The sequence below is a fragment of the Triturus cristatus genome, chromosome 3_1 (assembly GCF_964204655.1).
Source record: "Triturus cristatus chromosome 3_1, aTriCri1.1, whole genome shotgun sequence".
Lineage (NCBI taxonomy): Eukaryota > Metazoa > Chordata > Amphibia > Caudata > Salamandridae > Triturus > Triturus cristatus.
Genome location: NC_140583.1, coordinates 447,749,691 through 447,774,892, shown reverse-complemented (window position 1 = coordinate 447,774,892; position 25,202 = coordinate 447,749,691). Strand labels below are relative to the sequence as shown.

At 41.7% G+C, this 25,202-nt stretch overlaps 1 protein-coding gene across 4 annotated transcripts in view; it reads right to left on the bottom strand.

The window, feature by feature from the left end:
- Positions 1-25,202, bottom strand: part of LOC146860386 (transient receptor potential cation channel subfamily M member 7-like) — a 1,286,036-nt gene that overhangs the window by 388,475 nt on the left and 872,359 nt on the right. For all 4 annotated transcript variants that reach the window (XM_085644245.1, XM_085644247.1, XM_085644246.1 and 1 more), the window contains 2 exons: positions 9,429-9,603; positions 2,143-2,269 (listed from right to left, as the gene is read on the bottom strand). In XM_085644245.1, the coding sequence (XP_085500371.1) occupies positions 2,143-2,269; positions 9,429-9,603 (302 nt within the window). The remainder of the gene's footprint in view (positions 1-2,142; positions 2,270-9,428; positions 9,604-25,202) is intronic.

Sequence of the window (25,202 nt, the reverse complement as noted above, 5' to 3'; positions counted from 1 at the left end):
CGCATTCCAAGTGACACTTTTAAATGTTTTCCAAACGTCTGGTGCCATGTTTTCACCACTATCCCAGATGCTTGGTGACAGCACTCTTCTCACTTATACCTGTCAGTACACCTTGCATTGAATGTTTAAAGCCTGGGGTGTTTGGCAATTCACCTACTATCAATATTGACTCACTAGAAAAGGGGGCTGATGTATCAAAGAGTTTCACCTATTCCCTGTCTGTGGGTAAATATGATGGCACATATTGGGAAAGTTTCTTCTGAAACCAGCCTTTTTACCTATCAGTGAAAGAATCAAACGTAGCCAAAATATCAAGTATGTGTTTTGATATTTCCTGATTCTCTACAGTTTATAAAATAATTAAATAAGACATAAAACATGATTTTGAACATGGTATCTTTAGACCACAGACCAAAAAATTGAATAAAGCAAAATGAAGAAGAAACAATATTTTAGTGATATCCCTAAACAACAAAACTCTAACAGAATAATGTTAGCCCAGTCTTTCTTGCTGCTGCCTTATATAATAAAGTTAAAATGTATTGGCCCCTCAAGGAAGAAATAAAAATTAATCTTTCACTAACCTTTTCCTTTCTTTGAATGGCATTTAGTTTGTGGTTGTGAAGGTGTTTTTTCAGTGTTTATACGTTTACACTGGCAAGGGATATTTTCCTTTCTGTGGGGTTTTATCACTTGTTATAGATTTAAACCTTAAACAGAACAGCCTAGCTATAGGCTATGCTCCAAAGGGATCGGAGCATGGCTTCAGTCGAGGTTGAGATGTATCTGGCTCAGAGTCAGAGACTACTATATGTAACAGTTCCTCTTCCGGCAACGTTGCTTCTATGTGAAAGGGACTGGTAAAGTCAATGGTGCATTTACTGAAGTCAGCACCAAAGTCTGTCTGGAAATAAGACCAAGAGGCATATTGATACCCTTGCACCCTCTCTATGAAATTTGAGATGTGCTCCTTTTTGGACTTATCTTGAGACTTCGACTGTGATGAGGACCTGCCGCAGGAACAATCAAAGGAGCAGGTACAGGATCTTCAATACACAACATACGGTGATCCTTGCATTTGCTTTCCCAAATAAGACACATTTTATTTTAACGCAGCCTATTAAAGAAACTAGTGCTGGTATGAAAGAAAAAAATGTTTGTGCGTGGGGAGGCTTGAGGGGTGGAGGGGAGAGGAAATGGTGCGCAATTAAAAAAAATATATAAATATATATTTTTTTACACTTACCTTATTGCGCTGGGTCCTGCGTCCTGCGTCCCTGCCCTCCTCGTGAGACAGGCACAGGAAGTACAGCTAGACTCCCCTGACCAATCACAACGCTGCACTGCAGCATTAATGATTGGTAAGCACCCAGGCTCCCCTGATAAATCACAACAGTGCAATGCAACGTTGTGATTGGTTTTGAGCTTCCTGGTTCGACGCTCAAACCAGGGGATGGAGACCAGGGCTTGTTCTTCACGCAGGCTGTAATGCAGCCTGCATGGAGAACGGGGAAAGTGCGCATGACTGGTTTCCACGGCCCAAGAGGGCTGACCAAACAGTCATTGCACACTTAGGAGAGGGGAAACCACTCCTGCCCTGTTCCTAGAGCAGAGCAACCCTGCTCACCTGTTCGCCCGCAAAGAGGCAGGAAACATAAAATGATAATAACTCATTATAATTTTATGTTTCTTCTTCCTCGCACTGCTTTAAAGCAGTGTGGCAACGCTCCTCCGCCATAGCAGAGGAGCCTCCCCTACCCAGGACCATTGCCAACTCCCAGCAGGTGCCCCATCACCCCTCATTCCCCCCCCCCCCCGCTCTCCCCCGAGGCCATGCAACGCAAATCTCAATTACAAATCAGTTACCACTCTAACTTTACAATAGATTGCAACCGCAAATGAGGTCACAAACCATTGATAAATAAATTTGTGACTTAAAAAGAAAAGGGGAATGTATTTTCTTACTTCACATCCTCTAGTCTGCAATTCAGAAAGGGTTGCAAATCCATCATAAAGGGGGGTTTGAGCATTGTGAATAGCTGATTTACAGGCTTTGCGACTGACCAGTAATGGCTCACATTAGAGAATATTATATAATTTGTCTTTAGGAAGTAACACTATGGTATTCATTGAAGCACTTACTTGAAAAATGCAATCAGGAGATTAACCATAATGATATATTGTGCGAAGCAGTAGACAGCCTGAAGAATTGGTGTTAGCCATGTCCCGGGACCGCAGAGCTCAGGCACTACTGTATTGTTGGCACATACTTTAGAACACAAGAGAGAAAAATCAGGTTTTAGAAATCACTATATTTTCTATGTAATAAGAAACTTAAGCCAGACATTTGATTTAAATGTAAATACATTTATTTGTCAAAACTGTAAATACATGCTGTAATGTTTGTGACCCAAAATGCATAACTCGCTAGAAAATTGTCAGGTTGTTCCTGTCATTTGGAAGCTCTCTACACTGAGTACTTTTAGAACTGCTTGCATTTATTAGAACAATACTTCATAGAGCCGCTAGCCATAGCTGCGCTACTTCTTGGGCCGTTCTTGGTCTATATGACAGATTCCGAGCTATCTCTGGCTGTACAACAAACTAGTTTGCATCCTATACTCATGCTATAAATAAAGAAATATTTACTCATAAGTCCCTAGTATACTGTACCTTTTGTATCCAGGGCCTGTAAATTAAATGCAACCAGTAGACCACAGCACTTATTGGGCCACCCACTAAAGTATCACTTTAAAACACGTCTCAGGCCTCACCCTGCAGCCTGTAGTGGAGTTTTCAACTGCCAATTCGACCTAGGAAAATAAACCTTTTGCCAGACCTAAACCTTCCTTTTAAATAAATAGAAGTCACCCCCCAAGAAAGGCCCTAAACAGCCGATAGGGTAGGGTTCATTACATTTAAAAAGTTGAACATTTTTTTAAGTTTTACATGTCCTGGTAGTGAAACCCCCCTAAATTAATCTTTCACTACTGTAAGTCCTACCTCTCCCACAGCATAACATTTGGTTACCTTATTACATCTACTAACTGCTAACTTGTAATGGGGAGCAGGTAGAAATATCATGTTTGGACTCAGATGAATTGTGATTTAAAATCCTCTTAAATAGAAATGTCACGATTTTAGATTACAATTTTGAAAATGACACTCTTAAAAAGTTGTAATTTTCCTGCCAAAAAGCTTCTAAGGCCTTCTAGTAGTTTTCAGCTGCTTTAGCCTGTTAATGGCTCCCCATTAAGAACAGTGTTGGGCCCAGACAGAGAACAATAGGGGACTAGTTGTGGGCAGCCATCCTGCCAGGATGGCTGGGGGTGTAGCTGTTCCATGCCCCACTTACAATTCCAAGTTCTTGCCTCAAAGCACACAAAGGAATCTGACACTAGTCTTTTGTCACCCAAAACTTCTTGATGCCTTGGCAGTGGGAACGGTAGAACTTTGCAGAACCAGATGTGAGGATAGCCTAGAAAATCCCCCACTTCAAAGGGGGCAGCAGGTATAAATATCGGACCTCCTGAGCCACTCTTCAAAACACTCCTAGACCTTTGGGCATTATAAAGGAAGAACTGCATTGTTCCTCAGAGGACTGCTTTGCTGTTTGAGGCTTGCCTTGTTTTCCAGAGGACAGCCTGCTGCTTGAGGACTGCCCTGGTGCTTGAAGTGTGTCTTGCTATCTTCGAAGGAAGACTTGACCTGCTCAATTCATGTCAAGCAACCTGAGTGACTCCATGGGTCAGTTTACTGACCTCCTTTTCTGAGCTTCAGGGACACAACAAGTTCCAGAGGTCTCCCTGCAACTGTCAAGCTAACCTGCCTGGATCTGCAACTGGACCTGTCGGAGTCCTGCTGGCCTCTGCTAGAGTGAATCCCTGGTCCCTAAGAGGTGTCTCCTCAGGCCCTGGACTGTTGGCTGGCATCAGAGTGCATCCCCTCTTCAAGAAAAGGAGAAATTTTGAAGTTGTGGGCTCTTCGTGAATGTGAATGGGCCTGTTTATGCTGGACTGGTAGAAGATAACTTTTTCAGCAGGACTAGCCTGGACCCTGGATCCAGCTCACACCCCATGGTAGTCAGCCAGAACTTGTGACCTCACCCTTGTCTAGCATGCCAGATGACTGCAAGTGACACTTTGTGCTATTAGGCGCTGTATCTACCTAAAACACTTTAATTGCATATCTTCGGTTCTACTGATTAAAGTATTGTTGTTTTGGTATCATTTTATGTATTAAAATATGTACTATTTTTCAAAAATTGGTTTGGGATTTTCCTTGTGTTGTGTTTTCACTTTATTGCTGTTTGTGTGCTGCATAAATACTTACCACAGTGCCGCTAAATTAAGCCGGACTGTTTTTGTGGCAAGCTACTGGGCGGGTTAAGCACAGGCTAATTTGGTGTCTTTTGTGATTGCCCAACAAGGTTTTTAGTTCTTGCCTGAGTGGGGTTATCAACCCATTCAACTAATATCCCAATTTCCTACATTTCATTTTTGAGACATTAATTTGAACACAGGTTCCCCCAGATTTCAGTCAATATCTTACAATTTTGAGACTTCATGGAATTCCTTCATGAATTGCACTTAATGTTAAACTATTTTTGTGAATTTGCCTGAATGCAGGGTAAAATAATTAACTTTTAAGTTAAAAATGAATATGTATTCAAAGTTTTCTCAGATATGACAAGAGAAACTGCTAGCATATGAAGGGAATTCAAGAACGTTGTCAGAGTTTCAAGTGGCTGGGGCACAATATATACCTATGCAACAAGTAAATGTGAAATTAATTTGTAGTGAAATGTAATCTTTTTACTGGTATCGCAGAGCCTCAGGTTTCTCTGAACGATATCCATAATTCTGGCACCTGATGATATCTAGAGTTAGGAATGATAATGGAGAGATGTGAGATTTTCAGGATTGGAGGGGAGGCAGTGGCACAAAGACATGGTGCCACATGGATCACTAAGAAATCCTGCTCTAGAGTCTAAGCGGGAGAGACTCGCAAGAGTAGGTTGGTTGAGAGATAATGAGATACAAGCATAAAGAGACACGGAGATGCATGATGTTATTGCTGTGTAATTTGTGACTGAATGGTGTAGGTGATTTAGAATTACCAGGTGTTGACAATATGAATTTTAAGATTGTGATTTATAATAATTTATATGCTGCTGAATGCTTATGTAGTTAAAGTGCTGCATGTTGATGGTGGAATTGTAGTGCTCTTTATGCTTGGATTGTTTTGAGCTGGTGGTCTCTAATCATTGTAATTTGAAAATATGCCCCTGAAATCATCCTTTATAATATTTTACACTGCTAAATACTTATGTGAACTGTGCTTTTCTTTTAGCACAGGTCACTTCAAGAATAATATTTGCGCTGCTGGTAAGGATGTTATGCACTTTTAAAAGGGTTAGATTAGGAAGATCTGACCGGCTTTACTTGGGCATTAGGATATTATATTTAATCCTTATAAGGATGACCAAGAGGATATATGTAGCAAGCAGATTATGATGATCACGAAGAGTGATAGAATCTTGTTCTTGTCCTATGACATAGGTAGTGTAAAAATATGTTTGTTTAATGGGAATGGTTTGCATAATAGATTTAAAAAATGTTCTATTGATGCTTGGATTCTTACTTGGTCGAGACGAAATTTAAATCATGCCTCTATAATTTTGGCAATTTTGAGTTACTCCTGTTATGCAAAAATGTTCCAAATAATGTCATTACACCACGGCGTGTAATTACGTGCTACTTGCTGTAAAGGTTTACAACAAGTGGTCAGAAATACCGCAAACAGCCAGAACACAAGTGGTTGTTGTTTGTGTCACTTGTGTTTTCGAGCTATATTTTTTACTGAAAATGTATCCTCATGTCAAAAATTTACGTGAGGATGCATTTTGCATTAAAATATAGCACTAATAATGTATTTACATTTCACCTAATCATGCATAATTTTACCGAAATTTTGAGTAATTATGCGAAAGCAAATTAAATTTCCACATAGTGACTGTGTTACCCAAATGGGTTCTAAATTCATATAGCAGTAGAATTGAGTGTTTCAGGTTTTGCGAAACCCAAGGCAGTTAGCAGATGGATTTTCAATTAACTATATTTAGAGGGTGGGATATGGGTGTCAGAACTGAAATGTGCAATAGTAGATTTCTTTCTCTGCAAATTAAGGAACAGTTAAGGACTCATTATGATGTAAGCGCAGTGGAAGTGGAACCACCCAACTAGTAGTTGGCGGTTCCACTACCCGTATTCTAATGTGACTGCCAGCACAGCAGTCGGCAATATACCTTCTTCAATTGCAGCTTGTGCTACAGCCTGAAGAAAGGCCGCAGCACAAGCTGCAATTGTAAAAGGCATATTTATAAACATCCATGCAAAGGAAAGTGGAGACAACGGATTCCCTAGGGAATTTTTCAAATCATTCGGGGAAGTTTTAAAAATGTATTTGTTAAGAAGTGCTAACTTATTTTGGCGGTGGAGAAACTCCTCCCTCTTTTAATATTGGTCAGTCCTTTTTTATTCTGAAAGACAAAAGTTGATTGTCTGATTAATTGACTAAATTCAGGATTAAAAAATTATAGCTAAACTAATAGCTGATAGAATTAATAGAGAAGCAGATAAATAGATTCATAAGAACCATAATTATGTAATTGTTGTCTACCAGTTATATGCAAATATAAATTATTCATATGAATCTCTGCATACTTCTTAATTGTAACCAAATCCCGGCTATGGAATTTCTATTAGATACTGGAAAGGCTGTTGACCTTGTGTGCTGGGTAGTTCTATTTTATATTTTTATTATTTGGGTTTCCTTACCAGTTGACAAGAGTTCTAAATAACCTTTTTAGAGGTGCTAAGACCAGATTCGTTTTGAATCCATCTGAAATGTTTTCTTTCAAGGTAAACCATGGAACAAGACAGGAGTGCTCCCTGTATCCTTTCTAATTCGTTTTTTTATTGAACTTCTTGACATTACAATTCAAAATGATAGAAGTAGAACTATTCTGATATAAAGAATGGGAAACATTTAATTATATGTGCGTGATATAATATTCTTGAAACAGATACGAGAATGCATGAAAAAGATTTTAATTTTTGCTCCATTCCAAGACCTGGGAGGAGATAAAATTCATAGTTTTAAAACTAATATTCTATTGCATAATTGCACTTCTGATATATTAGCTGTAGAGATGTGATGATAATGTGAAACATTGCTTAGGGATTTGAGTTACAACTAACTTGGGTGGCGTTTATGATTTTAATTACAGACCCTCACTCTCAAATGTAAAATCCTTACTATTTAGGTAGCATTTACTCCCATTGACAATTATGGGATGAGTAACTAACTAGAATGTCTGTTTCACTACTGTTTCATTTTTTCTTTTCTGCTTCTCCATGCATTTTATATTAATTTCTTTCAAAGAAATTGAGAGCATGCTTTCATCATTTAGTAGAGAAATAATAGTCTAGATTGTCACTTGGTACTTTATAAATATATTTACATCATAAGAAAGTATACCTCTTCCAAATATAAAAATGTCATTTTGCAACTTGTTCACATATATATCAAAATCTGCACTTCGTGCATGGGCACTGTGACTAATATTTGATGGTTATGAGTCTTAATAAAAGTGGAATTGAGGCTATTCTGAAGCTGACTAAGGTAGCTAACAAAGTACACTGTAAGGTGCTCCGTTGTTTTTTAAAAAAAAAGAATAATTTAAAATTTTTAAAGAACATTTCAATCCCGTATTTCATTGTGGCTACAGTTTTAGAAAATTTAAAATTAAGGACCAGGCTCTTAGGTAAATCATCAGCATCTAGATGAAAAATTGTATTTTCGAGTTGTCAGATTTTATAATTAATGAAAATTGGAAAGTCTGGTCAAATTAATAGCTATCCATAAAAAGAATTCAAATTCTGGTCTTTGTGGCTGTGTATATACTATTGTAATTATTTTACTCGTATTGACCCTCACAGTTTTGGGGACATGGGAAAACTATCTTTCAGATCAAATGTAAAATCCTTACAATTTAGGTGGAATTTACTCCCATTGACAATTATGGGCTGAGTAACTAACTAGAAAGTCTGTTTCACTACTGTTTTTTTTTCTGCTGCTCCGTGCATTTTATATTAATTTCTTTCAAAGAAATTGAGAGCATGCTTTTATCATTTATTAGAGAAATAAAAGTCTAGATTGTCACTTGGTACTTTATAAATATATTTGTACCATAAGAAAGTATACCACTTTGTGCATGGGCACTGTGACAAATATTTGCTGGTTTTGAGTCTTAATAAAAGTGGAATTGAGACTATTCTGAAGCTGAGTAAGGTACCTAACAAAGTATGCTTTAAGGTGCTCCGTTTTTTTTTGTTTTTAAAGAATAATTTTTAATTTTTTAAAGAACATTTCAATGCCATATTTCATTGTGGCTACAGGTTTAGAAAAATTAAAATTAAGGACCAGACTCTTAGGTAAATCATCAGCATCTAGATGAAAAATTAATTGTTTTTTCGAGTTGTCAGATTTTAATAATTAATGAAAATTGGAAAGTCTGGTCAAATTAATAGCTATCCATAAAAAGAATTCAAATTCTGGTCTTTGTGGTTGTGTATATACTATTGTAATTATTTTACTCGTAATGACCTTCAGAGTTTTGGGGACAAGGCAAAACTATCTTTCAGATCTAAAGTAAATAAAAGTTTTACAAAAAGATTAAATGTGTGGAATAAAATCAATGAAATTAATTTTTTTGTTTGCTCTTTATGTTCATCAGCTCTTTGTGAGCATGCTAATGACAGTGTGATTAAACACCTGGGAGTAGTTCATGAAGTTTCGGTATGCGAAACTCCGCAAACTGACAAAAAAACTCAGCTGAGCTCCGCAAGTGGCAGAGTGCAGTGCAAACTGCCGTTCGCACTGCTCTTCCTGCTGCTTGAGTAGACATTCTACCCGAGCGGCAGCTCACACTCGCCAACTTACTGTTAGCGAGCGCGAGCGGGGAAAAAACTCTGCTGCACTACGCAAAGCGGAGTTTTCTGTACTCTGTGAGCTCCGCGGAGCGCAGAGTGCAGAAAAGTCTGGAAACTCCACAAACGGAGCGGAGTTCACCACCCAGGCTTAGTCATGATAACTTTCCAGTCAAGCTATTTAACATTGTGACCGATAAGTACAATTTAGTGCACGCTTTGCCCAATTTCAATATTAGCGCTCCATTGATCGATTACTTTCACCAAACTTTGGTTTAATCTCCTGCTCTTGTGAAGAAGCACACATTTTCACACCACTTGCTGTTTAACATATACATACACTGCTACTGAGGATGAAAGCTGTTTTTATATGGATCTACTATCCTTATTCACTTTATGGAATTGATTCCAGTTGTTTAACCTTTCATTACTTACCATCAATTTCATATGCAAACATTTCTCCGAAGGTCATCCAGTATGGCTCAAAAAGGATGTCTCTAGCAAGGGACCATGCTGGTTTTTCATGAGGATAGAGGACTGCCTTCCTGGGTACTCCATATGCCAAAAGTATAATCGCCATTATCACAACAATGGGAAACATGTTTTTCACCTATGAGTAAAATGATGACGCCAATGAAGCCAAACTATTTTCATAGTTCTTGCACTTATTATCAATACATCACTGACTGATTTAAAGGTTAACATTACATGACTTGGTAGTTTTACAAAACTAACCAAAAGTGCCAAATATTTCATTAATTCATAGACCTACCCTAAACAAACTTTAAAATAGCATTTACAACCCAGTCATTACCATACATTATGTTTACTACACATCCATTACAATGCATATGCCTTTATCACCCATGCCTTTACAATCAAAATGTAAGTATTTTGCAGGTAGGAATATATCCATATTATATATATCTCTATATAAATTGTATGTGTGTATGTGTATATATATATATTCACTTAAAAAACCATAGGTTTCACACATGTTATAGTTATCTGGACATTTCACTCGTAAAAAACCAATGAAATTCCCCCGTTATAGTTAGTGCAGGCAACTATAACTCACGCGACCGCAATCCTCTGCTGATGACGTCAGATATTACATCACTGTATTTAGACACTTATTTACCCATGTCTTCTTCCATTAATCTTTAGCTATACATATATTACAAATATTTATTTTTCAGAAAGACACATGTCATCAGTGATGTAATATCTGACATCATCAGCAGAGGATTGCGGTCGCGTGAGTTATAGTTGCCTGCACTAACTATAACGGGGGAATTTCATTGGTTTTTTACGAGTGAAATGTCCAGCTAACTATAAAATGTGTGAAACCTATGGTTTTTTAAGTGAATTTGCAAGGTTTTTTGAAATGCTAATTCGTAACTATAACGTGTGTGAAACCTATGGTTTTTTCAGTGAATTTCAAAGGTTTTTTAAATGCTAATTTATGTATGTATTTTTTATTTTTTTTATGGGATTTTTAGGCCCTCCACAACATTGAATCTGCATACCTCAACCACAGCCTCTCCTTCTACACTTCCACCAGACGCCTCTGCTGCACCAACCTGGCCCTGCACACAATACCACTGATCCGCAATACTACGGCCAGAGGAGCATCCTTCTCCTACCTCGCTGCAAAAACCTGGAACTCTCTTCCTCTACATCTCAGGCAATCACTTCAATTCAGGAAGGACCTCAGAACCTGGCTCTTCGACAGAACTGCCTCTTCGACTTAACTGCAGTACGCCCTCGAGCATTGAGACCCTTTCAGGTGACTATCCGTGCTCTATAAGAACCCTGATTGATTGATCAGTGAGTGGGTGTGTGAGCAGCGCTTTGGTTCTATGGGTGTGTGTGAATCTATGAGTGGGTGTGCGAGTGCCTGGGTGGACTTATCACTGGGTGTGTAAAGGCCTGTTTGGGTCTGTGAGTGGGTGTGTGAGTAGCACTATGAGTGTGAGTGGGTGTCAGAGTGTGTGTGTGTGTGTGAATCTGTGGGTGGGTGTGCGTGTGTCTGTGGGTGGGTGTGTGTGTTCATGTGGGTCTGTGAGTGGGTGTGTATGTATGTGTGTGGTACTATGGGTCTGTGAGTGGATATGAGAGGGCCTGCAGGAAAGTGCCTCTTTTGGACATGGTTAGCCCTCACTTTTTACCTGGAAAATGATATAATTTCAAATTGAAGTGCAGGGGTTCCTGCCAACCAGGCCCCCTGTGTAAAAGGTCTTTTCCTAAACTGTACCTTTTGTTACCCAATTGGCAGCACTTCAGTACCCCTTGTAAGTCCCTAGTAAATGATACCCTGGTACCTAGGATATTGGCATTGAAGAGGGACCTCAACGGTGGCAATAGACCCCCCTAGCAGGCCTTATAGCCCTAAGCCTGTGAGGACATATCTGCATGAGTAGGTATGCCCCTGCAATATCCATGTCTATTCTTGGGTATTCATTCATTCATTCATTCATTTAATCTTTATTTCGACATTATTTCAGCCATAAAAGATTACAAATAAAAACAGGCATTTCAGCACATAGTAAAAAATTGTCAATTCATATTATACAATAAAATTCCATAAAAACAAGAATAAACAATCACCCCTGGCTACTATTCGCCATTATAAAACATCTCTTGGACCACATGGCTATCAGAAACTTCGATAGTGCAAAGACAATGTGCCCTGAAGTATAGGTCTTGAGAATTCTCAAGGCAACCGAGCATTTGTCAAAGCCCAGGTTCTTGCATAAAGGTACTAACCAAAACTTCCTAGCTTTACTATAAGCAGGACAAAAAAAGAGCATGTGGATTCATCCTCTTGAACGGCACCACAACCTGGGCAAGATTTATTCATGGAGGAGGGCCATTTACTTGTAAAGGCCCTTAATGGTAGTGTACCATACCTCCATTGAATATAGAGCTTCCTTGCTGCTGCTGGATAGATAACATTCAGGAAGTCCTCAAACACATAAGCAGTCTTATTATTTAAAAATAGTTTTGTCATAGTGCCAACTCGTGAATCATGCAGCCATATGTTTCGTTTGTAAGCCCTGAAAGACTTAGTGAGGGATTTACCTGAAACCTCCCTACACGCCTGTTCTGGTTCATACCACAGAGCAGGTAAACCCATTTTCTCCAGTTCCTGTTTCACAAATGCAAGCCAAGGAATTTTTGCTGCTTTACTATGGCTCAATACTTCCTTCAATTCAAGCCTGTAATTTAGGAGTTCAGGAGTTATCCAGAGCCTCCGCCAGAACCTGAGAGGTTTTAGGGCTAGCTCATCCTGAATGGGACTTAATCCTAAATCTAATCTTAATGGTAGGAGGGGTGTACTCTGGGGAAGCGCCAATAGCTGTCGCATAACATTCTCCTCATTTGGGATTTCGAGCCTAAAGGAGTGCCCCCAGAGTTCCCCCCCATAGAGAGCCACTGCCCTTACTTTAACTTTATAAATCTCAAGCGCAGGACTCACTGGCTTAAATGTTGATGCATTTGACATCTTAAGGATGTCCCCCGATAATTGAGACAATTTGAGTTGGAACTTGACCTGTTGGGGGCCCCACGAGAGATTTTCATTTAACGTGACCCCTAGGTATTGAAAGGTCTGTACCCTCTCCAGTCTAACCGAGCCCAGGATAGGTGTTAGGCGGGTGGATGCCGGGGGATTAAAGATCATAAATTTGTTTTTTTCCACGTTGATTTCTAGACCACGGAAGCGACAAAAATCCATAAACCCGTTCAATTCGCGTTGTATTCCCATAGGGGACTTGGAAAGCAGGAGGGTGTCATCGGCAAACATTATCGCCGGCACCCTCCTGCCTGCCAATCTGGGTGCGTCGTTATTGGGGACCGCGTCCAGGTGTGATATTACATCGTTCATATAGAGGCAGAACAGGGTTGGTGCCAAAACACAGCCCTGCCTGACCCCCCTGCAAACTGGAAACCTGGAAGACAATGCCCCATTTCTCCCGCATCTAACCTGTGCAAAGTTCTGTGCATGCAACCTCATCAATACCCCAAATATTGCATGTGGGACTCCCATGTCCAGAAGCACCGCCCACAGTTTCCCCCTAGGAACCATAACAAACGCGGACCGGAGGTCCACAAACACCATGTAGAGGCTGCCAACCTCTACTGTGACCGTCCTCCAGTATAACAAAATTAAACGGAAGATCTGGTCCATGGTGGATGTGTTCCTCCAAAATCCGGCCTGAAATGGGGTGAGAATCTCGTGCTCGTCCATCCACTCCTGTAAACGATCTAAAATTAGTCGTGAGAAGATTTTTTGGGGACATCAATGAGGCTGATGGGCCTATAGTTGGCTGGGAGCAGAGGAGAGCCCTTCTTGAAAATTGGGATAATCTCTGCTCCCAGCCAAGTACCCGGCACCTCCATGCCTCCCAAGATTGCATTGTATAGAGTACAGAGATAAGGAGCCCATATCCTTGGCTGATCCCTAAAAAGGTCGCCGGGGAGTTTATCTAAGCCGGGAGCTTTTCCCGTAGCCAATTTCACCTATGGCAATGTAAACCTCCTCAGATGTAAATTCCAGTTCATCTTTCTCAGCAACTGGCAGCGTGTGTATCTTTATGCTGTCTAAGCCAGGAGCTGCTGCATATAAGGTCTTGAAATGGAGTTCCCAGACCCCTGCCTCAATATTAGGTACAATCGCGGATCTGGGCTCACCTGACCCCGTACTGACTATTGCCCAGAATCTACGCGCATCTTTCATGTCTAGGGAGGAGGAAAGATTTAGCCATCTTTTCAAGTCCCACTCTATCTTAGCATGATTCATTGTTTCTTTATATAATAATCTTAAAGAGCGGATTTTTGGTTTATCTCTCCCATCTTTTACAGCCCCCATGAGCTCTGTTTTTACCTTCCTGCAAGAGACATTATACCAGGAGGATACAGGCACCCTACTCTTCCTGCAAGAGCTGGGCGGGTTAAAAAATTCCAATAGACAGTCTACCAAGTCCTGATGCACGGTCAGTATGATTCCATGAAAATCTGGTGCCAATGGCTGAACCATTATATCACTGGCCTTCGTGAGGAAAGGTAAAATTGCACTATATAATTTAGGTAGTGCAGCTTGAGAAGCCACCAATTTCCCCCACTTGACCCTACGTCTATTGTTGGTGGCTATCAACCTATCTACCATATCTGGGGCAGATTCATTCTCATTAGCCCCTTGGCATGGGAATTCCATCCTCAAACTCAATGCGTTGTGGTCACTGTCTGCCCTTGATATCACCTCAAAGTCAACAACCTTCGACCATAGGCGTGTCTCCAACATAATATAATCCAATCATGATTCTCGATCTCTCTTATTAAAGGTGCACTTTGAGGGGATATCGGAGGGCGTCCGACCATTACAGGCCCTAATTGAGTTGTTTAATGTTAGGGTCATGATCTGCATGGCCAGTGGGGACCAGGAACTTACATAGGGAGACTGGCATGGCGAGATTCCCCAATATTCGTCCTCCCCCGTTAGCGCTCCCTCGTTCAGCCCTCGCAGGGGCTCAAAGTGACAGTTTAAGTCACCAGCCACCATGTAGTGTGTATCATTACGGAGGGAGTCAAGAAAAATTGACAGCTCCCCAATGGTGCTAGACTCTTTGGCCACACTTGTCGGGCGGGAGTAAACGTTCACGATTGCAAATTTATAAGAGGTTGGCCATGTCAGGAGGACACACTGGATGTCATCAGAGTTGGTCGGGATAGACACACCCTTACAGCCTAAATGTAGTCCAACCCAGGTTGGAAGGCCCCCAGATGGACGCCCCTTCCCTCCCCAGCGGGCAGTGATGTTAAAGGCCGCAAAGCCTACTCTGCATTGGTCCTCCCTAGCCCAGGTCTCCTGAAATAAGCATATATCATTCCTATCCACAAAAGAGCCCCACTCTGGACAGGCTAATTTATTTGGGAGACCCGCCACGTTCCATGACATAATAAGCATATGCTTCATATTATCAGGATTATGACGTACTATAACTACAGGAATGTTATCACTCCCCAAGAGGTTTCCGGCACCGGTGATTTCTGGTGATAATGATAATTCCTGAACCTGGGGTGTCCACACTGTATCGAGCATATCACTACTCCGCTGTGGCGGATGGTGAGGTCTTAGTAAAGCTATCGCTGAGTGGCTTCCCGTTGAAACCTTAATAGCCTCCGTATTATCATCCTGGCTTAAGGTTTTACCTGAGGATTCCAGCCCGGTTGAGTTCAGTCAACCAACCTGATCCAGGCCGCTAAACCTACCATAACAAGGGATAAGGCTCTGGGCTAACAGATTGTGGCCATACCTATCCTTCCCGCCCCTACCCCCTCGCTGGTATGATACAAAAGACCAGCCATCATCCAGATTTCTCAATCGTTCGCTGGGGTAGAAAAACGAAAGGGGGCGAGCTACGATTTTTGTACCTGGGCTGGATACACTCCAGTTGCAGATATAATCTGCAGTCTGTGGGTCCCTGAAATTGACCAATATACAATCGCAAGTTGAAATTTTTGGGGTACGACCCACCCATCCCACCCTTCGAACCATTGATATTTCACTTGTAATGGGGGGAGTGGCCTGTACATATTGAGCCAGTGGGTGGTTTTATTTTTCAAGGAACTGTATGTCTCAACATTTAAAGCACTTAATTCAGGGACCCCAGTATGGGCTCACCTCTGGTGGTAGATCAATTCTAGGCCTATTTCTAGGTTCCTCTGTCGTGCCCCCACCCATCGGGACCCGCCCATCGTGTCTAGCCATATCAGTATAGACTACTCCTGCACTATTGGAGACTAAATGCTGATCTGCCCTGGGTCCCACTCCTGGTTTAAGTTGCAATAGATTTGGGGCTGTGACAGCACCCCCCCGGGATACAACACAATTGCCATCTATTAGATAAGTTGCAGGAATATTTGGTTTGTCATGCGTCTCATCCCCTTCAGTTACACTAATTAAACCTCGATCGCCCCGATCTGGTGCTTTATTAGCAATACTATTTAAGATACCCAATGTAACATGCTCAAACTTGGAGAGTTGACTCTCAATGCGAGCAAGTCTCTCTTCCAGCGGACGAAGTGAAACACACAGAAGTGCAGAAATTTTCAGACATAAAGAATCCTCCCCGGATGGTGATACATCCATAGTTGCAACCGGACCCTGCGCAATGCCTGCCCCAGGACTTTCTCGTTGTAGGGGCAAATCAGGCATGGCACATGGCAAGGCATATGCCCCGGATCCCTCGTCATCCTTGGAGCTAGTTAAATTCTGAATTGTTACGGCGGCATTTAGGAGGTTTAGGTGGTTTAGATGGTTTAGCTTTCCTAGCTCCTGCAGTGGGGTACTTCTTTTTCGATATCACACCTGTGCCTTTTCCCCGGAGCTGGCGAGATTAGGTCTCTCCGTAGTCTTGGACGGCGTAGAATCACCCAAGGTCATAGGGGAGCCCTGCTGACTCAAATGACCAGAAGAAGAAGATTTGTCCAAATGCTGTGCTGGAGATTGATTATACACAGACATTTCAGGATTATCAGTGTTCGAACTCTTAGTGGCCTTTGGTGTGCGAGCATTTGCATAATGGCCCATTGAAGACCTTTTGGCCATAGCAAGATCCTGGGAGATTCTACGCTCCATCAGAACAATGCCCTGGTCAATCACGGAATTAGCTCTCAGTATGAAACTGTCCAGGGTATCCGTTAGATTACCATTAGGAGCTTTATTCCTGCACTCCTTTGCAGCCATGATTAAAAAAAAACAACACAAAAAAAAAAAGAATTTCTAAAAAGAGTTCTGAATCGATATTGACACAGTTCTATTTTTTTCCCCCGATATGTTCAAGAAACCTTCCCTGCAAATGCCTCTTTTAGTTAATGTCTTTTTACGTTTCTAACAGGCAGTTGAGGGCTTTACAGGCGTGAGGGGATTCTTGGGTATTGTAAGTGAACAGGGAAGCTATAGAGAGCACATGGGCTGGACATGCGTCATTATGAATTCCCCAGCTCCATGATGGCTTTGCTATATTATGGGATTTTTGGTACCAAACATGCCATCTTAATAAACCTGCACAGATTTCAGTATGAGAATAATTAAAAATTGCACACAGAGGACCCTTTAGAGGGGTCGCCTGGAACCTACCAATCCTTAGTGTGGTTACCAACTGGTCTAAGCCAGCTTGTCACCACCAAACAGAGTTCCGACCTCATGGGGTGAGCACCAGCGTGCTCAGAGGTCGAGAAAAAACCTGTCCTGGGCGGATGTGTTCACACCTTCCCCCAGTCAGGAAGCCCATTGTCCACTACTTGTCACTGCCTTGAAAAACACCCCTAAATTTAGTATTTAGGTGGCATCCCTAGACCACGGACTAAGATTCCACAAACACAAGAAGAAGAGGAATGAAGAAATACGGCTGGACTGAGAACTGCACACCTCCTGGTGGACGTTGGGCGCAAACTCCTGCCTACCACAAAATAACTCAACAATCGCCAGCCTCCAGCTCATCCCCAGCGCGACCGACATCTCTGAGTACCAATGAGAGGTACATCTGTTCAGGAGGGTCAGCTCAGCCTCTGCCCCGCCTTGAAGCCCCAGGACCCACCAAAGCTGAAAGGCATGAATACCCAGGGTCCCAGACCCCTGTTGAAAAAACCTACAAAGCAGAGTCCAGGTGAACTCCAACTCTACAGTGAGCCAGCACATGACAAGGGACATCAGGGCTCCGGAGACTCACCTCAGCAGTGGCCCAGCAGCTTCACAATTGCTGCTTCAAGGTGCCAGCCCCTGACCGCGAGGTTCATCTGTGCACACCTTTGCCCAGCTGCACATCTTCACTGCACCCAGCCCGCCAGGCCGGTGCATCTTCAAAACGGCTGTGCTCCCGAGGCCCCAGAGCCCTTGCGACCTCCACTCTCCATTGAGTCTCCTCAGACTTGTCAGCAAGTCCCCCTTTGCTTTTACCATTCGCCCCCTTCCTTTGTAGTACACCAGCTACAAAGTGCCTTCATTCCTTGTTTTCCGAGAGATCCAGGAAGCTCCCAAGACCTTGGCCTTGACACTTTGGACCTCGGCCCGAACCTTCCTATTTCCAAAACGGTAGCCACAACAATAACTGCACTGCATTGTTTTTCCTAACTGCCGTGTTTCTTCCATAGGGAATGTATTGTGCGTTATTGCGCACAACTGTATCTATTGCATTTACTGTGATTTCCTCAATTTTCGAAAAGTATTTGCCTTGTACCCAAAATTCTTAGTCTAAATATTTATATAAAAGAATTACTATTTTTCTAATTTGGTCTCAATTTCATTCATTGAGTGCGTGCATCATTTATTGCCTTGGTGTTTCCAACAAATGCTTAGCACTACCCTCTGATAAGCCTAATTGCTCGCCCACACTACCACAAAATAGAGCATAAGTTATTATCTAGTTTTGCCTCTGCAAACCAATAAGGGTCTCTTTGAAAACTCTGCACAGTGTACCCCATTGTGGTGCACTATATAAAGAGGTGGGTTTTCTACAGTTCCTGAGTGGGTCTGTGCGTGGGTGTGTGATTGTGTGTATGGGTCTGTGAGTGGGTGTGTGAGTAGCGCTGTGTGTGTGTAGATCTGTAAGTGGGTGTTTCCGTGTGGGTCTGTGAGTGGGTGTGTGAGTAGCGCTATAGGTTTGTGAGCTATGTTTCCTCTAGGCAACATGTGTGCAGCATTGCTTCTTACTGCACCCAGATCGCACTCTCCCGTCAAGGAACAAAATACATAACAAAATCAAAGATTGAGAACGTCCTTTTTTTAGGCAGGTGGCTCACCAGGAGGCCCCATAAATCAATGAAATGACAAAGGGGCTGCTTCTTTTAAGAAGGCAGTGTTTCTTTTGATTTCTCGCCCTAAGTGCGCCAGGTATGCTCAGACGTGAGTCCTGGGTTTACTGTGCACTGGAATCAAGCTATCCTGGCTGAAGAGGGGTGAAACCCCGAAACCAGTCCTAGGATGCTTGTTTCCGATCCAGAGAGGACCTGGCTTGGCAGTTTGGGCTGGACTGTTCCCATGAGGCACAGCGTCAAGATTGATTTGTATATAACCAGGTCTAAACTGGGGTGGCATGGTGAGCAAAAGAATGATGGATTTAACCCAGATCTCTTGACTGGGGGCGAATGTTTTGATTTGTTCTGCATTCCGTCCATCAATTGTGTGTCTTTTGCTTTCTCGCCCTAAGTGCGCCAGGTATGCTCAGACGTGAGTCTTTTGCTAGTGTTTCAAGAGGCCCATAGCAGGCAGTGTGAAACAAAACACATGTGAATGTGTTTCACATTGCAGAGAGAGGGTGTGGATGTGGCATTACAGCCAATGCTGATGACATTGGAACAGAGGAAACAGGTTCCAGTCTTGATTCTCAAGTAAGGAGCTCCAATACTTCCCAGTCAAGGTTGCTCAAAAAACATTAACTTTTCACCTTAAAGAATAGGCAAATACTTGAAAACCAATTCTCCTCATTGTCCATCATCAAATTAACCACCTTCAAATACATAAATTAAGGTTTTACACTGTACAAAACAACTCTTGTGTTTTATTTAATATCTTATAACATTGCCCCATCTATAATATTAACATAGGCCACATATGGATACACATGACCCCTGACTTGCCTTTTATTTCACAAATAGTATTGTTTTTTGAGGAAAGGGGGCAGCAGCGATTCTCAATTCATGTTTAATAAATACTTCACACATTAGCTGATGTATCAAGATGAGGTGCTACCGAAGGCACCTTACTATAGTCTAACATAATCTGTGCTGCATGATTGACATGCCACGTATTTTCCAGGCTTGGCTTGTGTATGGGATTTTAAGAGCCAGAGTAGTCCCTTGGCTCAACTGTCCCTGTTAATTTGGTGGCTTGTCCACCTTTGCCTTGAGCCATTCTCCAGGCCACTGAAATCATGCGCCAGGAGAGGACCACATTATGTGGCAGGGTTGAATTATGCAGCAAGAAAAGGCAAGTTATGCAAAGTAATACTGCACAAATTGTGATAGAATTACTTTTTTTTGACATTTCACAAATGCCCGCTCCAACTGAGCAAATGTCTCACCTCATTAGTACCAATTTAACACCCATATACAACAATAAGTAACATAAAGAAGACCATACAACCTTTGTGAAGGGTCTTTAACTTTGCAGCAATACGGGTAAACCCTTTTTTAGTAGCTTTTTATTCATTCAAGCTAGAAACCATTTTTGGGGATCAAAATCAGCAAATTATACAGCAGATGATGGATTATGTGGCAAATCCATACTGCAGAAACGGCCATAGCTGCAAAATCTTATAATTCCAGTACCTGACCTTAATGATCTGTCAAGGATAGGTTTTGTATTGGAATGGGATCCTTCGAGTGCCTTGAAGGAGTCAAGACATTTCTCACTGTATGTGTGCTGTAAAGTTCATCCTGCTTGCAAAGTTTGAAAAACATGGAGACTTTTAAAAGTTAATTCACTGTTCCATCTGCCTTAAGGGGACATCATTTTTTGGCTCGATTTCCGGTCTATAAATGTTATTAGATAGGGATATGCCTCAATACCCATGGGTGGTTGGATAGGAACATCCATTTACCACCTATGGTATGCCCCTCTTGATACAAAATAGCACAATTTAGTGCATAGTACTACTTTACGTTATTGTGAGCAACTTTCCTACACAAATCATGATGTGTGTTGGAAAGTAAATCCAACCACAACACTGTGTGATGGGTTTGAGTCACTTTTGTGCTGCAAACTCAGCACAAAGATGTAATACATCTAGATCAGAATCTCTAAACAGGCACTTGTCGATATTAAGAGGACGATTTAATCTTACTGCAAGCTAATGTAAGGTTACCAAATGACCAATGCAGAGCAAATGTTGCTTTATGTGCAAAATCAGAAGGTAATGAAGATGCCAAAGAGAAGGGGTCACTGAAGCATGAGAGAAAAATGGTTTGCACCTGTCATTGAGCGTGCTAAATTGCTGTAGATTGTAATGCAGTACTAATCTTGCTCCAACAGCTATCATTTAATTATGGTTCTTGAAGAGTGCTAAATCGTAACATTTACAAACACTTAACATTTCATGGGTGTCGAGAAATGTAGCTGTGCCAAATCACCTAAATGCAAATTAGTGTTTTTTATCAAAACGGTAGGCCAATTTTCACTCTCTCTGAGGCACCTCATATTTATCTGCAGCGACGTTCACAAAAGCATGTTTGAATCTGGGCTTTGAACTTCATGCTCCTCCCCCACTGTCTCCCATATAGGATACACTACACCCAGCATGCTTATCAACCATGCAGTCCATAGGGGTACCTAGTATCACAAGGCAAATCAGGATACCTCAGACCTTTGTCCAGAGTATTAAGCACTATATAAATACAAAAGGACCAAACAACCACATCAGTGCTACTGTTCTATAGCCATAACAAGTGGTGAGGTGTGGATGGGGCCTCTTAGTGGTAGAACGCTACCTGCCCCATTACTCGTTGAGGATTCTAGAGGAAGTTAGACAAGTGGAGAAGAGGCGACAGCCAGTGCCACTTGTGATGCTTAGTCAGGGGGCCTAGCGAATTTTACTACAGCCAGTGCAAAGGAACCACAGTCCAGACATGAGAGAGGCCCAGTCTTCTCTGCACTGGCTGCAGTTTATTTAACATCAGAGACACAAAAGGTGATGGAAGAAATGCTGCGTATAAGTCTAAACATGGGCAGTCACCCCAACTAGCATTTTAACACATTCTTCTTTTGCCCACCTTGCCACCTCAGTTTGGACCCAGCCATATGCAAATCAGTCTTAAACCTACTCCAATAGGAGCAGTCCACTCTGAACTGCCATGTCCTCCATGAACCAGAACATAAGCAAACTGCTATGATGTCCTCCTGTGAACACCTAGACATTGAAAGTACAATGGCAAGATAGTCTGTTTGCTCCACAATATATATCATCCCCCATGTGACAATGTGCTCTTCATCGACCAAATAATGGGGTCCATGGCCTCATACTCTGACCAACACCCCAACCATATCTTCCTCAGGGATTTTAACCTACACTGGAATGACACAAATGATCCCTTATTGGGATCCTTCAAGGCTTTCCTCTCTGACCTCAATGTCACCCAGGCCTGAAAGGGACCCACCCACAACAAGGGCTCCACCCTTGATCTAATCATAGCTAAAGATAACATCAAGCAACTTGATGACATATCACCCTGCGACTGGTCGGATCATTACCAAATCTTTTTTAACATCCTGGAAAAGGATATGGTCAAACAGCTGACTCGAAATCTGAGCGAAATCAACATCAATGATCTAACATCCATTAGCAGGTCAAGTCCAGTCAAAATATCTTTATTCTGCTTCAGAAGAAAGCCATACAAGTTTATAAAACCAACATTACAAATTAACCTTCCAGTGGCCAATTTACAAATCAACATAGGAGGGGATTCATAAAAAAAGTATATTTAAAAAAGCTAAAATTCTAAAATTCAATCTTATGATAAAAATGCAATCCATATTACAAAGTACTTCATATCACAACGATGTATAAACCCCGCCTAAAGAGTACATCAATGCTTGAATTGTGTATAACAAAATTGCAGTATTCGGGTTCAGCTACTATATCTAGTACCATTTCCTAATAACCATTGCGACTTTAATGTAGTTCGAAACCCAAGTACATATAGCATGAGTAACCAAAGTGTACAGGTAATTAAAACCTTCAATATAAGAGCATGGCCTAATTTCTTTTAAAATTGGAATTAAAAATTTTACTCTGGCTTTTTATAGAGGGGGCAAAATATCATAAAGTGCAATGTGCTCTGAGCTGCCAAATGATCACAAGGGCAAGGAGTCAATTTATCTGCCCATCCCGACTGTTTGCGGAAAGCCACTAAAAAATGCAAGGTAAGTAAACGAAATCTTGTTAAATAAAATCGCCTCTGTACATTTTTGGTGAATGTATGATAAAACTGCAGCAGGGGAGGAAATAAACATGGGAGGCCTATCACCTCCGGTTGAGAGCGGCATCTAGTCGCCCCCTATAGTGTGCATCTTTTATTATGTCTTTTGCATTTTCCTGGATACCAGCTGAGTTATCGAAGTAGAGCCCCAACCCTAGCGTGTAGAGGTTATCTCTCACAAATTGGAGCCAAGGGATAGATAATGCTCCATCCAAATTGATTCAGTCTTTAATGACCTCTCTTGAGAAAATTAGCTCCTCAGACAACCAGATTTTAGCCCATAATAGCAGGGGGGCCAGGTCTATACGATCCTCCACAAAGTCAAGCCCCAGCTCACGGTGACAAGAGTGTGGGGGCACTATTTGGAATCATCAATAGCCTTTTTATAAATTTATTTTCCATGATCTGTATATGGCGGCTATTATGGTAACCCCACACTCCTGCTCCATATGTTGCAACAGGCACACATTTGGCTTTATAAAGTGTAACCAGCTCAGTCACTGGTGTATGGCCCAATTTACAGGCAAAGTGAAAAAGCCCCTTGACAACCCTGCCTGCATTTTGCACACTTCCACTAACAAGCGGTTCCCAGTTCATCCTATTATGGAAAATATTTCCTAAATAATTAAAGTTATTCAATGTTATCAATTTTCTTATCCCTTACAGCATATTTTCTTGTTTTGGTCATTTTAGGGCCACACACCATAATATATGATTTAATAAAACTAACTTTTAAATCAAGTGCCAACATAAAATCTGTAAATGTGTTAAGTAATATTTTTGGAGGCCATTTGCGGTCAGGGCTATTAGCACAGTGTCTTCCGCATATGAAAGTAGCAGGACCGGTGTGCCACCTATGCGTGGGCAGTCAATTTCCTTCTCTGATAAAAAAGCCTCAAGGCCATTGGTATAAATTAAAAAAAGAAAGGAGGCTAGAATACATCCCTGCCGGGCACCTTCTGTAGAAGCTATGAGCCTGTATTTTTCCCCTTGTAGGCCATATCTTATGGTGACAGAGGTGGAAGTGTGGCGCCTACATAAAAGAGAAACCAGTGCTTCCTCGACACCCATTTTTGCCATAAGTGCCCACAACTTCTCTTGATTTACGGTGTCAAAACCACTGAGCAAGTCCATGAAGGACAGGTGGACAGAGTCAGTGTCAGTCGCCCAGGTTTCAAGTCGGGCAAGGACAACCCTCCCCAACAGATTCGCTGTGGCGTCAATAAGGGAAATTGTAACAGGCAGGGTCGCTCCTATTACCTTTTTTAAACACTGGAACCACAATGGCCTCCTTTCAAGGTGCTGGGATGGGGCCAATCACCACTGCTCTAAAAACATTAGCCGTGCAAAGGAACCCACAGTCTGGGATTACTTTTAAATAAGTCTAGTGGCACTTCAGCCAGGCCGGGAGCTTTCATGCTAATTCCTTTTGCTATGGCTTCCTCAACCTCAGTAACTGAGATTGATGCATTTAGAAGAGAAGCCAAGATTAGGTCTGGGGGCTAATCCCCACTATGTGTCTCAAGATGGAGGTCGTTCGGGTTAAATATAGCCACAAAGTGAGTTTCTCAAACATCCCAGAGGATCAGGCAATCCAACTTCCTGGCCTCTTCAGTGAACAGAGGACGACTTATAGTAACCAGAAACTTTTTAGAGTCCTTAAGGAAGATGGCTCTCTCCAAATCGTCGCAAGCTAAATGCCTCAGTACTTCTTTCCTCTTCTTAACTGTGCTTTTATAAATCATCTTTGCGTTTATAATTTGGATCCCGGCGCGGGGGCTAGCATGGAGTGTCCATTTTAAAATCTTTTAGGCTCTTGAACATTCTACATTAAACCACCTTTTCTCCGGGAGATCCCTGAGCTTGATTGATTTGGTCAAATTTTTAGCTACGTCCGAACAAATCAGTTCGAATTTACAAATGATATCAGCTGGGGGAGAGTCATGATGTAAACACCTCATGATAGAGTCATAGTTAGCTGTAACAGTGTTTACCTCAAATGCAGAGGGGTTTATTTTATTCCAAATTAGTCTAAACCATTTGTTGCAATTAAAAACAAAGGAGCGTCCATCTCCTTTCCGTATCTAGGCTATTATACTAAGGTACGTTATAAGGGGATTATGGTTGCTGGCATGTTTTGGTTCTACCGCAAAGTCTCCAAAAAGCGGCAAAAACATCTGTGAAATAAACATGAAATCAATAAAACTTTCCCTACCACATCCAACATACGTA